General features: G+C 43.7%; 1 protein-coding gene across 1 annotated transcript in view; it reads left to right on the top strand.

Moving 5' to 3' along the window:
- The first annotated feature begins 343 nt into the window (after window positions 1–343).
- LOC135297840 (uncharacterized) overlaps window positions 344–13,099 on the top strand; it is a 186,292-nt gene continuing 173,536 nt past the window's right edge. The window contains exons 1-2 of the mRNA XM_064415794.1: window positions 344–412; window positions 620–776. Of these exons, the coding sequence (XP_064271864.1) occupies window positions 344–412; window positions 620–776 (226 nt within the window). The remainder of the gene's footprint in view (window positions 413–619; window positions 777–13,099) is intronic.

Genomic DNA, 13,099 nt, shown 5'->3' with positions numbered 1-13,099 from the left:
AAGTGCAGCATACCTGAATACCCACAAGGGTTGAACTAAGACCTCTGGAGGAGGGGGTTGAATCTCTGTAGGAGCTGTAAAACCTGGGGATGTTTTCTTCTGTAAAGAATTCAATTTTCTGGAAAGTTCACTGCTGACTTTGAGGCACTCCTCTGGCCTTGCCTGTGAGGGAGCTCCTTTGTAAGGTGTGGGATGAGCTGGGAGCCAAGGGGGACCCCAGAACTTCCAGTGGTTTCCTTTTGCAGAGCAGGGAGCTGGTACCAGTGTTTAGCAGCTCAGAGCCAAAGAGGAGCCACACTGGGGCCATGCAGGACATCAGCAGCAGCCGGGTGGGCAGGGGGAGATGGATGACTGCAAGGGAGGTCCAGAGTCTGTGCTGGGAGACAGGGATGAAAACAATTACACAGCTCAGGTGAGGAGTGGGAGTGCAGCCCAAATTTATCCAGAGCTTCTGCATGGTGGCCAAAGGTTTGGCTGGGTGTCCCAGGTGAGGATGGTCAGAGTGATTGAGAACACTCAGGGCTCAGACACTGTTTAATTATGCTCTGTGTGTCTGTGTGTGTAGGGAAATGTTTTCCTTAGGTCAATTAATTGTGATTGATTTTCTGATTGCATTTAGGGAAAGGCAATTAATATAGAAAGGCCTAAAGAGACACAGGCTCTTTCTCCCTGTGTGGTGCACAGGGAGCAGGGATCTCATGCTGCCCAAATCCCTGGTGCCACCTTGCCTGCTGCAGCCACCAAACTCCCTGGCTGGCACCAGGAGTATCAGCAAGGTAAGTGCTGGGACCAGGCAGAAAAAGAGATTCACAGTGAAGCAGTTTGAAAGAAACAGCACTTGAGCAGAGTGAAGGAACAGTGTTTGAAGGCAGCTGGGACAAGTAAGGTGTATTGAGTGCAAAAGTGTTAATTTGGCTAGTGAGGACAGTGGGTGCATTTTATCCTGCTTCTTGGATTTGTTTGTAATTACAAGCTCTGGTTAACAATTCTGGGTTATTCTGCACAATCTGAACTAGAGCCATGGGCTCTCCTTTGGCCTGTGTGGAGTCTGATGGAATAAGTTGTGTCATCCAAAGGCCTTTCAAACAAATAAGTACAAGCAAGGAAGGAACAAAGCCATTTTGGTTATCAGTGGTACAGTGTAATTCCTCCTGCAAGTAATTACTGGTTTCCACCTACTTCTCATAGGGCTTGAACTAAATGCTGTGTTAGCAAGCTGCAGGCAGAGTTCAAGAGATTAGTGCTTATGCAGCTGGGTCTGGAGGGAAGGAGTAACAACAAAACCCAAAGGCAGTGAAAAGAAAGGAATTTTGGGATTATGTTGCCACTTACACTTGACACGAGCAGTTTTGGTTGATTCCCAAAGGAATGGCTCTTGTAGATTATTGCCAGCTTCCTTTTTATTTTTATTTATTTATTTATTTATTTATTTTGGGTTTGTCAGCTGTTTTCAGCAACAGGTAAGGTGTTTCTCCTTTTGCACAGTCACTGCCACACAGGTTACTGCTTGTTTTCAGCTCCCAGAAAATATCTGCTGAACCTTACTGACACTCTAAAATTTTACAGGGGTGCTGGCAATGTGTGGGGAAGGAAACAAGCCCCAGGCTTTGCTGCTGAAGGGATGGTGTTTGTTGCAAAAGCAGGGAGCATTGAAAGGGTGCAGCAGAAGCAGCAAAGATGAGCATTTAACATAAAATAAATGAACTTCAGATGATGCAACTATGAAACTCTCAGAAGCAGGGTTATGTTGAGGGTTTGATGAGAACATGAGGTGCTCCATTTCAGTGCCACATCCATGTATGACAGGCAGGATAAACATTCCCCAAAAATTCAGCACCACCTCTACCCATGGGGGCTTTGTTTGGAACTGGTAGTGCACCTCCAACATGGATCAACAGTTGTGAACACTTGAACTTAAATTAACCTGGGAAAAAGCAGAATACTGTGGTAGCTTGGGAGTTATTTTGGACTCCTGGGTAAACACCATTTAGACTTGTGTAAATTTGTAGGAGATATTTTGACAAAAGTATTATTTACCCGAGTTAATATGTGCTTTATTTTGCTGTGTGCTCCATATGTATTTGATCAGTCAGCACACTGTATGCTGAGGCTCTACCTCTGATGGTTTCAAGACATCTACACCACTGGCTGCAGTATATTTTCAGTTTAACTCGCATTTAAGACAGTGTTACTGGATTGACATCATCTAACATGAGCAATTTTGAGTGACAGGTTGCCTGACCCATTTCTCCCTAGAGTCAGGAGAGGCCCCTTAGATGTTTAATCCCTTGGGTCAAGGCATCTCTGCTGATAGCGAGAGAAGTAAATAAACCTAGGGTAATGGTTTTCCTTTTTTAAAATGTGTTATTTGCTGGGTGCTTGTTAAAAAGCCTGTGCTAATATTTCTGAGGGGTGCTGCTCTTTTGCTCTCCTTTTCCTGGAAGTACATTTCCTAGTGATGGCCCTTGGATCCTCCTGGGAGTCAGGAGCAGTCTGTTTCATAGCCAATAAATATTCTTGGCAGCCTAAAACCCACTAGAGCCATTTGTCTTGCAAGACAATCTTGACAAGCCATCCATGAATACAGCTTGGTAATTATTAATTACAGGTCAGGAAGAGGTGGGGAATAATGGAGAAACTCTCACTTTGTTTTGTTGTGGTTAGGGGATTTTTGTTTATTTGTTTTTGCTTTGTTGTGTTTATGCCAGGGAATTGGAGAATAAGGGACCCAAAAATAGTCCTGATCTGTGCTGTCCTTCACCTTGTCCCACCCCTGGCTGTTCAGTCATCCATCCAAAAGGGCATTATTTTTCCTTCCAAAGAAGTTTGTAAAGCTTCAGTTTTCTCCTGGTTCTGTGAGTTGTCTGGGAAAGACTTAACAATTTGTGATGGAACTGAATTGTTTCAATTTACTGCAAGTTCCTTGAGGCTCCTTCTTCCCCGAGCTGCTAATTTCAGAGCTTGCTTGTCCTTGTCCCTCTCAGATAGTCACATTTATTTTTTTTTTTTTCTGCATCTATTCCTCTTTGTTGGTTTTTGGAGTGATTGTGATGGGACTGGAATGAGGGCTGGTAGGCAGTGCCATAGAAGACTTCTTTTGTTATGATTTACTGCTTTTTCAAGTGTTGTGTGCATGTGAGGGATGAAAAGGAAAAGCTCTGGGGGCCATTCCACTGCTCCATTTGCAAAGAGGAGAATTCAGTTCAAAAGGAAAAGGTACATTCAGCCTATAGCTGAAGCATCCAGCATTAGGAGGTGATGGCAGGTAGGGAATCACCACGTGTTTGTCTACCATAATTAGTAGGTACTAATTTCTGCCATATTAAGCAGTCATATCTTTGTTTATTCCCCCTGTTGACACGATCAGACAAACCACAGTAGCTCTCCTTGTTCCTGCTTAGGGCTGTGTCATATCCAGCCATCTGCAAAGGTGTCTTCTCTTTCAGGATGTAATTATCTTAAAAAAGACTGTCAGAGCTGCCTCTTAATGAGCCTTCTTGTCAGCAAGTGCCTGGTGCTGTTCTTGCACTGGAGGTGATGGCAGCTCTCCCCAGCAGAGGAGCCCCACGCTGCTCCCAGTGTTGGGAACACCTTTGGGATGCTCAGCAAGAACAAAGCTGATCATCCAAAGGTGGTGTTTGACTTTGTGCTCGCTGCTGGGAATTTCTGTGTGGTGTTTTCAGCATGAGCAAGAGACACCCTGTGGCTGCTGTGTTAGGGATGGATGGATGAAGTGACTCAGACTCCTGTGTTCTCAGAAGGCAAATGCAAGGTTTATTATACACCACATTCTTTTTATAGACTGTTCCAATAAACTGGACCTGTTCCAATCAACTGGGACCTGATTGCTCCTCCATCAACACCCCTCACATCATTGGCTAATTAGGAACAACACCATTCTTGTAAATGTCTTACAAGTAAATGGCATGTTCAAAACACCAGCTGCAAAGATTAAAGGTATTTTAATTCTTTGAGTTTTCCCAAAACTCCCCAGAGCAGTGCATGGGAAAGTTTATCTAACTTTTCTCTATGACCAGACTGTCAGCAACCACCACACCCAAGGCAGGAAAAGAGCCAAATTTAAGCCAGTGTCAGCTAAACAATGGGACGAATCTCACCCTGACAACTCTTTGGTTGGTGAGAAAACAAAACTGTTCCTTACCTTGACTGACCTGTCAAGTAATGCACTAAATGGCCACTAAAAGAGTTCCACAGCCTTCTGAGCCTCAGCAGAGGGCATGGCATGTGCTGGGGCAGTGAGGCACTTGCTGCACTGAGCTGTGAGGCTGAGGCTGAGCCCTCAGCCTGGTCAGTGAGGTGTGGCAGTCATATTTTCTGGAAAAATCCCTTTGCCCAGGATTTCTGTCCTGGAAGCTGAGACGCCTCAGAGAAAAAGGAAAACAATAATTATCTCATTTGCTTCTCCTGTGTTTTGCTCCTTTGGAATGTGGTTGGAGATTGTTTATCCAACAGGTGGTTGTTTCATTGGTTTCATGTGAATTGTTTTGACTTAATGGCCAATCAGGGTCAAACTGTGTTGAGGCTTTGGAGAGAGTCATGAGTTTTCATTATTATCTTTTTAGCCTTCTGTCTGTATCCTTTCTGTATAGTTTAGTATAGTATTCTTTAATATAATATAGTATCATAAAATAATAAATTAGTCTTCTAAGAACATGGAGTCAGATCCATCATTCCTTGGTCTGGGAACCCTGTGAATACAATAGTGAGGGGCAGAGCACACAGGGAATGTGGAGCCAGTGCTGCTCCAGCTGTGGGGCAGGAGCCAAAGGTGTGATTCCATGGCATTGACACGGCTTCAGCTCCCTGCAAACCCCAGCTCTGAGGCAGGCTGGGATGCTGGAACAGCTTCTTTCAAAGAGCTCCTGGAATCCTTGCTTTAACATGCCACATTGCTTGTCCCCATAGTCTGGAGTGTGCCTGCCTGGATGTTTATGCTGTGCCTCTGGAGCTGAGTGGCATTTTATAAAACCAGTTCTCCAGCCTGGGAAATAAAGGACAAATAAGGCCCTGTCCTGTGCCTGGTACTTCAGGCAAGCTGAAAGCCCTATTTATTTTACCTCTGTGGCCCAAATAATACTGCTGGAGATAGCAGCATTAGCCTCTTGATCCAGGCTCTTGGCAGCAAAAGCAGCAGGCTGAAGGACCCTCTTTATTGGGCATACACTCAGATACCAGGATCAGCCTGCTACTCACCATCAATTTTTTCTTTAATAAAATCTTTCCTTTTTTATATTTTGAGTTAATCCAGACTATACCCAGGGGTGCCCCTCAGCTCCTGGGAGTTAAGCTTTCCCTGATAACACCCACCAAAGCTCCCCCCAAACCCTTCAGTCTCACTGCAAATTTTTTAAACTGCAGTACTCCACTTTCCCTATACTTTTGAGAACTGGTGATGGGGCCATCAAGAATCTCTTTGTGTGGGTGCAGGGGGGTGGAAGCAATGGGTGGCCATTTCCCAGGTGCATGGGTGCTGCTGGAGGGATTTCCAGGCAACGGGAGGCTGTTACCCAGGGTTTAACACCAGTTTGGTAAGCCTGGTTTATTAGCAGAGCAAATGAGCTCCCTTCTGTTCCCCAGGCTGGAATGGCTGTGCCCCTGTGCTTGGCTAAGCCAGGCTTCTCTCCTTTCTCCCCTGAGTGCAGGAATTCAATGTGTTGGGCAGGAAGGGCTGAGGGAAGGGGCTGCACTGCTTTTTGGGGCACTGTCACTGTCCCAATCCCAGGGCTTCTTGAGCCATGTCACCCTTAGCTGAGCTCAGCACGCAGGCTCAGGAGTTGTTCTCTATAGGTAAGAAGGCACAAAAATGACTCTGTGATTTCCCCCAAGCTTTGAGTTAGAGTGGGGTTTTCCTGTTCTAGTGTCCATAAATCCCAGCGCCGAGAAATTTGTTTTAATTGGTACTTTTTAAAAAAGACAACGTGATTATTTTTGTTTCTTTTTTATAACTTAAGACCAATATCTATGTTTAATTCTTTAATTATATCTATTATGGAGGGACCCTAAAACCTGTTTTTCATGCTACTTAATCTTGCTGTTTCATCTCATATTGGGTATTAGGCCTCACAGCATCTCATAAATCAGATTAGGAGGAAACAAATACAAAAATGGAAATGTCCTGGATTTCAGTCTTGTTCTGCCTCAGACTTAATTTAAAAATCTGTTCTTGTTAATAGCATAGATGTTGACAGCTCTTCATTTTAATTATATTAACTTAGTGTAGTTTATCTGCATTTAAAGCAGAAACTATCATACCCCAAAAGGAGCTAAATGGTGTCATGTGTGAAATTTATAATTTATTGTATTATAAGTTTTCCTTGGCCTTAACCTGGGCTTCTAACTGCAGTTTTATCTGTTCTTACACCAGCTCTGATTAGTTACTCTGCTTGTCATTTGTATAATACTGTTGATTATCTTTGCTTCTTGAAAGAAGTCAGATAATAAATCAATTTCTTTGCATACGAAGAAATAGATTAAATGTTTCTTTAGCAGAGAAGACGTTTATTTTAAGAATGTATGCATACTGTCCTTGGTGTATCTCATCCTTTGCTTTACTGCCCCTCCTGAAAGCCAAATAAAACTGTTCTGAATCAGATTTTAAAAACTAATTTATTTGAGGAAACTGGTGGGAGAATTGTGCTCAGAAATAAAGCCATTTCAATGTGATTAAATGCAGAATAATTAAAGCACAATTCAGGTAATTTTCAAAATTAGATTGTCCAAGTCTGCAAAGTGCTTTTAAACTCCAGCCCCTTGAGCTGAGGATTGTGAGGGTGTTAAATAAGATGACACATCTCTGTCCCAGCTGGATCAATATTTGTGTTGCTTTTACCTCTGCCTGTCACAGAGGAACAAGTAGATAAATGGTGTGAATTTCTAAGTAATATTCACCATACCAGCTGCCAGGGATGTTGCTTGCTTCTAAACACAGAATCCGCTTGTGTGTGATGCCTCCCCTGGCAGCTAAGAGCCCCTGGCTGCAAGGTGCTCATTCAAAGTGAGGGTGTGACACCTTCAGGACATTGCACAGCACAAGGACATGGGGGTTCCTGTCATCTGGGAGCCTTAGCTGCACTCTGGTAATAAAAATACCTTTACAGGGGAAGAAAAACAAAGGCCTGCTGGTGCTGTGTCTGCTTGCACTGATAATTTGCTAAGATATCAGACCTGCTGTGATAGCAAAAAAAAAGGTCCTTGAAACCTGTGATCTGACCTAATGCTTCATCTCGTTTAGGTCAGTCTTGAAAAGTGATGTGTGATGGGGTGGTAGGTTTTTTTCTGGATTTTTTTTTTCTTTTTTGTCTGCTTGGTTGTATTTTTTTCTTTTCCCCCCATGCTGTTATCACTCCCTTGACCTGTTTGCTCTGGAGAAGGGTCCTGGGCAGCACAGGCTTGCTGAGCTCTGTGTGTGTGAGGTGCAAACCATGCCAGGGACCTGATGAGGCAAATCTCTGCCTGCTGCTGTGAGCTCCCGTGCTGGAGGGCCTCTGCTCTCCAAATCAGCTGCTTCTTGGGTCTCCTTTCCCCTCTGACAGCCCAGAGATCTGAGCCTCCCTCTCACACAGCAGTTACAAGGAGTAAGAAACCTTTTAGAGGCAGTGGCAGACCAAAGAGCTGCTAGGAACAGGGAAGAAGAGGAAAGGGACAGGGAGATGAAGGATTTACTTGCTTGTCATCCTTGGTAGGATGCTGCTGTGTGAAGTTTAGATGACAAGTGCACAGATTTAGATGGATTCCTACGCCCTGGAAGCTGCCTGGGAGCCTGGGTACCTCTGGTGCCCTGATGAGATTGTGCATCATGTTAAACCCATGGCATTTGGGCTGGGAAATGCCCCAGAAAACCCTACAAAAACTGCACAAAACTACATTTGTAGCTCCTTGCTTGGGAAATGTGCATCCACTTGAATTTGAAACCTGGGAGGTCTCATCTGCATTAACCCTGACAGGTGACACACAGCGTTGCTTGGAATAGACTTCATGGCAAATAAAATGTGTTTGGAAGGGAGTAGCTCACAGTCTGGTTTGACTTTTGGGGTCTGGCACGTATTGCAAGGGGGAAGTGGGTGCTGTCCTTGAGGTTTGATACCTCACATCTGTGGAGTGAGGTGAGCTCTGAACTTCTGGTCACCTTGAGCTGAATTGCTCTCCTCTGACCTTCATCTCTCCTGGCAAAGGAATGCAGGAGGAAAGAACTGCAAACAGAAAACAATGGAGCCTGGAATATCTGCAGGGGAAGGAATTTCAAGGAGTTTCAACTGACACCATGGGGCACTGTTGGGCTTCCTGCAAACCTTTGTGACTCAGAAATGCTGCCCCTTCATAGCTAACACTCCTGCAGGCCCAGGGTTTGTGGTGACCCTCCTGCCTGTGTCACCTCTCTGTCCAAGAGCTAAAGGTGACTTCAGATTGAGGTTAACTCCCCCAGCTGCTGCCTGCCAGTGCAGCAGGCTTATCAGTGGAGCATGCATTTAATTATTTTCTTTTAGCAGATTTAAGGTTTGAATCCTGCCTGAGCAGGGAAAAAAGAGAAACATCATCTCCTTGCATCATGGGGGATGCTCTTCTTGCTCTTCTGTTGGAAAAAGCTGCTTGTGTGACAGAGGCAGAGATTTCTTCCTGAAAACAGGGGGCTTTTATGCTCTACAGCCCAATTTGTCATGTACTACTGAAAAAGTGTGTGTGAAAGAAGGGAGTAAAATTCTGCTTTTCTTGTTTTTTCATATAAGCATAAAAACCAGAGTAAACCACTTACAGGCTTACCTAGAAGGATGTAGCTCTTAGATAGTCATTAGTATTCCACTTACTTGTTTTATTCTGTTTGAGCAGTTATTTTATCTTACTGGGCCATCAGTTTGGGAGCAATTGCTTGACTCTCAAACTACTATTTCTCTCTTTCAGGTGCACACATTGCATATATCTGATATTTTCAAAGAACCTCTGATGCTAGAAAAGCAGACAGAATAATTTGCTCAGCATTGCACTCTGCTGAACACTTTCCCCTCTCTGATTCCTTATAACTGTTGTTGGCATGGAGCACAGCCTCCATAGCAGTATGCATGAAAAGCTTCTGTATCCTGCATTTTTCACAGTAAACATTTGGGATGAATTTGTCATAAAGAAAAATGCTGAGCAAAGAGATTTTCTGCTCAGTTATTGGGAGAATTTTGGGATAATTCATAGAAGTCTGCAAGACACTAAAATATAAAATCTTCTAGTAATTTTGCTTTCTATTAAAAAAAAAAAACAACACAACAGACTGGTTTTGTGTTTCATTGAATGGCTTCATTATTCTTAGAAACATGGAATAGTTTGGGTTGGAAGGGGACCTGGAAGATCATCCAGTTCCAACATGCCCATGGAACTGCCATTGGCAATCATGAGTCAAACATTTGTTGGAAATTATTGATATTTTTTCTCTGATATTATTTATAATGGCTGCAGAATAAGAATGCAAAACATGATATTTTAGGGTGAAATAAAAAAGGGTATTTAGTTGATATATGTGTGACCCAGACCAGGCAGGACTAGATAGCAGAGTTTAGGGCTGTTTGTGCCTTGAACAAGTCTGTCCTGCTGAGCCTGAAGCCAGCATGAGCATGGCATGGAATAGGTGTGGAGAGGCTGTGCTAAACATCACCCCTCCTCCTGCAGGGCTACCTTGCAGCAGGTCTTGGGCAGCTCCCCAGAAGGTGCTGACCCATCCTGGCAGTGTCAGGAGATTCCCCAAGCATAGGTTGCTTCCAACAGGACACATTTGCCTGGAAGTTTTGGGAGAGGCATGAGTGCTGAAAAATGGGAAAAGGTAGTGGAGGTCTAAGGCAGAACTTCAAGTGATTAATCAAGCTGGGCTTGTGAGGACAGCAGGTGAGTGAGTTTCTTCTCCTTCAAGGTGAGAAATGTGAATTTTTTTACTCAATGTATGCAATTTAATTAAGTGGTGAGCCTTCCCTGCCTCATTAGTGCTGGGAACGTGTCCCTCCCAGGTACGTGCTGTGGTGGAGATCTGTGTGTGTCCACGGGGTTTGGCACTCCTGGCTGTGACAAGGCAGGAGCTGCAGATCCTGCTCTGCTCAAGGACCTGTTGAGATGCAGCCCTGACCACCCAAATCCCTGCCGGGTACCCCTGACAGCAAACTGATGGGCCATCACAGTTTGGGCATTTCTGTGGAAGTGCAGGGACTTGTTCACCCACGGCAAGGGGGTTGGAAGTAGATGAGCTTTAAGGTCCCTCCCAACCCAAACCATTCTATGATTCTGCAGGTGGTGAATAAATAAGTCAATCCAATTTCTTGATTTAGTTGTTTGGCTGTGCACTTTAATTAGGAGCCTTTATCACACGGCATTTGAGTTGCTTCTGGGGCAGCAGTGGGAATTGACCAGAAGAAGCAGCAAAAAACCAACAAAACCCAACAAACACCCCAAAACCCAACTAAAAACCCTTCCAAATACTAAACCTTGCAATTCTGTCTTTTAATTAAATATTATTTGAATGAAAAAAGTGTGTTTTCCACTAGCTCACATAAGTGTCTTAATGCCTGAAAGTAGAGATGGGTTCTCTGTTTCTGCATAGCTGCTTTTGGCCAAATGCTTTTTGGATGGCATCTGAATTAAACCTCTAAAATGTGTTTTCAAGAGACAGTGAAGGGATGGAAGCAGGAGCAGAGGATGTAAGTTGGAATAGAATCCTATAATAAAACAGGATAACCCCTGAGCAGGGAATGATTGGCATCTGACTCCATTGATTCAGAAAGCTGAACAATTGCTTTATTAAAACTATATTATATTACATTATACTATACTATATTAAAGAAATACATACTATATTATACTAAATTACATACTAAAGAAAAACTTGTGACTGTCTGAGACAGCCAGGACACAGCTTTGACCTAATTGCCAAGGAAACAAAACAACCTTCACTGGTGTCCAACTAAGAAATTCAGGTAAACAATCTTCCTAACACATTCCACATGTGCAAAAACAACAGGGGCAGCAAGTTGAGATAAGAATTGTTTTTCTCTTTCTTCTCTCTGTGCTTCTCCAGGAAAAAAAACCTGAGAGAGAGAATTATGTCTCTCTCTCTGTTCAGAGAATGTGAGTGCCACAGGAGCCCAGCTGGAGTTTGAAATAGGGATTGAAGGCACCATCTCATGTCCTTTATGTGACCTCCTGTGCATCCTCCCAGTTAGGGTTGGGCTCATCCCTGCATGCCTTGGGACTGTGTGTATTCTGCATATTGTAATGGGATTGGGATTATGTGGGTGCTGTGTTCTTATCCCTTGGAAATGTCATCAGAGGAGGATCTCCCAGCAAGGACCCTCTCCCCTCTGTTCCCTGGGATTATTTTAGCAGCAGGTTTATTCCAGATCCCTAGCACACAGCCCTCCACCAGGGTAAGGATCAAAGGGACAGCGTGGGATGGGTACAGGGATGTTCCTGGATGAACAGCTCCCAGGCAGGGTGGTTCTGGCAGGGGCTGGCCTGAGCAATGGGGAATTTGGATGAGGTAACATCACTTGCTGAGCTGTAGCTGGGGATGAGGGATGGCAGGACTGGGAGCAGTTGTTCAAGACCAACCTCAATGGCCAGTGTTGCCAAAGGAGATGAATCCACTCTTTGCCTACTCATGTTTTATATTTAGCATGAGATACTGCATGGTTTTCAATTTTTATTTCTATTTGGGATTTTAGAGGTTTGGCACTGTAAAGGGTGCAACTGCCCTGTTACCTGTTTGCAGCCAGTGCTGTTTTTAAAATGGTGACCAGAATTCTGTGGGGCAGCATTCTCTCTCTTCATTCAGTACTGAATGCAGCAGTTTGGGATTCCTGTTCTGCCTGAGGTAGCCTCAGTTATTTCACATTCACGGGCACCAACCTTAATTTAAGATATGTTACCTGCATTTCCCAAACTGCTATGGTTAAAAAGATGCAATGCAAATTTATGGTATTATTTCATTGTATTATATTATTTTATTTATATGTATTATAACAATTATTATATTATTAAAGGTTAAAAAGATACCCCATCTATTTGCAAAATCCCATCTGAAACTACCCTTGTCTGCAAGCCATTTTGCTTTCCAGTGCTTCACACCTAAGATGGGAATGAAAATGAGGACGTTTTGGAGGTTTCCATGGCTGATGTCCTCCTGCTAGCAAAGGCTGTGACCCATTCTCTGTGTGCCACCTGAGGCAGGAGCATTCAGGTGAGCTCAAAAATGTGTGGTTTTGCCTTGTCAGTCTGTCACCATGCCTGCAAGATTGCTAGGGTATGGTCATGAATAAACATGTGGCATTTTTATGGAGTGTCCCTTGAATACAAACCAACCAGTAATTCCTGAAATGAAAGAGAAGTGTGGGAGGGGAAGATGGGAGTCAAATCCTGCCTCACAAGAGGTTCTCTCCTTTGGAAAGAAGCCAGCCACTATGTAAATAGAAGCAAAGGCAGGTAATGAAACAGAAAATAGGCCCTTAATCCTGCTCTCCTGGAGGTTTTGTGGCAAATCTGTAATTGCTGTCCATGGAGGGGTGGATCACCTAGACCAGCAGCAAAGCCTTGTGATACTTTGGCAATTACAGGCATTGCCAAATTTCCAGCAAAGGTTTAGCTTGTGGCTCAGGGAACCAAGAACCTGATTAATAACTTTCCCCCAGACAGTGAGGAATCACATATTTTTCTCTTATCTGTTTTCCATTTAAAGATAAAAGTGGCAGTAGCTGCTTTTCTCTGTTGCGCCTTGGAGTAGTAGTTTACATAAAATACACAGATTAATACAGGAATAAGGCTCCAAGATGAAATCACCCCAGATGTTAACACAGAGGGCTGCTGAGTAATTCCCCACAGGCACACAGGTAAGTCTTGTAAGATAACATGGTAACCCTCTGTGTATAAATTCTGACTTTCCTGTAAAAATCTGTTCCTTTTCAATTTCCCTGGAGTTTACACACATGCACTACCATTGTCTGGAGATAAGCCCACACAATACTTCAAGAGGAAATGGTTGGTGCAGGTAAAATGTCCTGTGGTGAACTTCTCAAAGTCTGCTATGCTTTACTGCCTTTTTATCTTTGGAGTTCAAGTT

This window comes from Passer domesticus, chromosome 3 (genome assembly GCF_036417665.1).
Source record: "Passer domesticus isolate bPasDom1 chromosome 3, bPasDom1.hap1, whole genome shotgun sequence".
Taxonomy (NCBI): domain Eukaryota; kingdom Metazoa; phylum Chordata; class Aves; order Passeriformes; family Passeridae; genus Passer; species Passer domesticus.
Note: the sequence above shows the minus strand (reverse complement) of the source record. Positions and strands in the feature narration are given on the sequence as shown.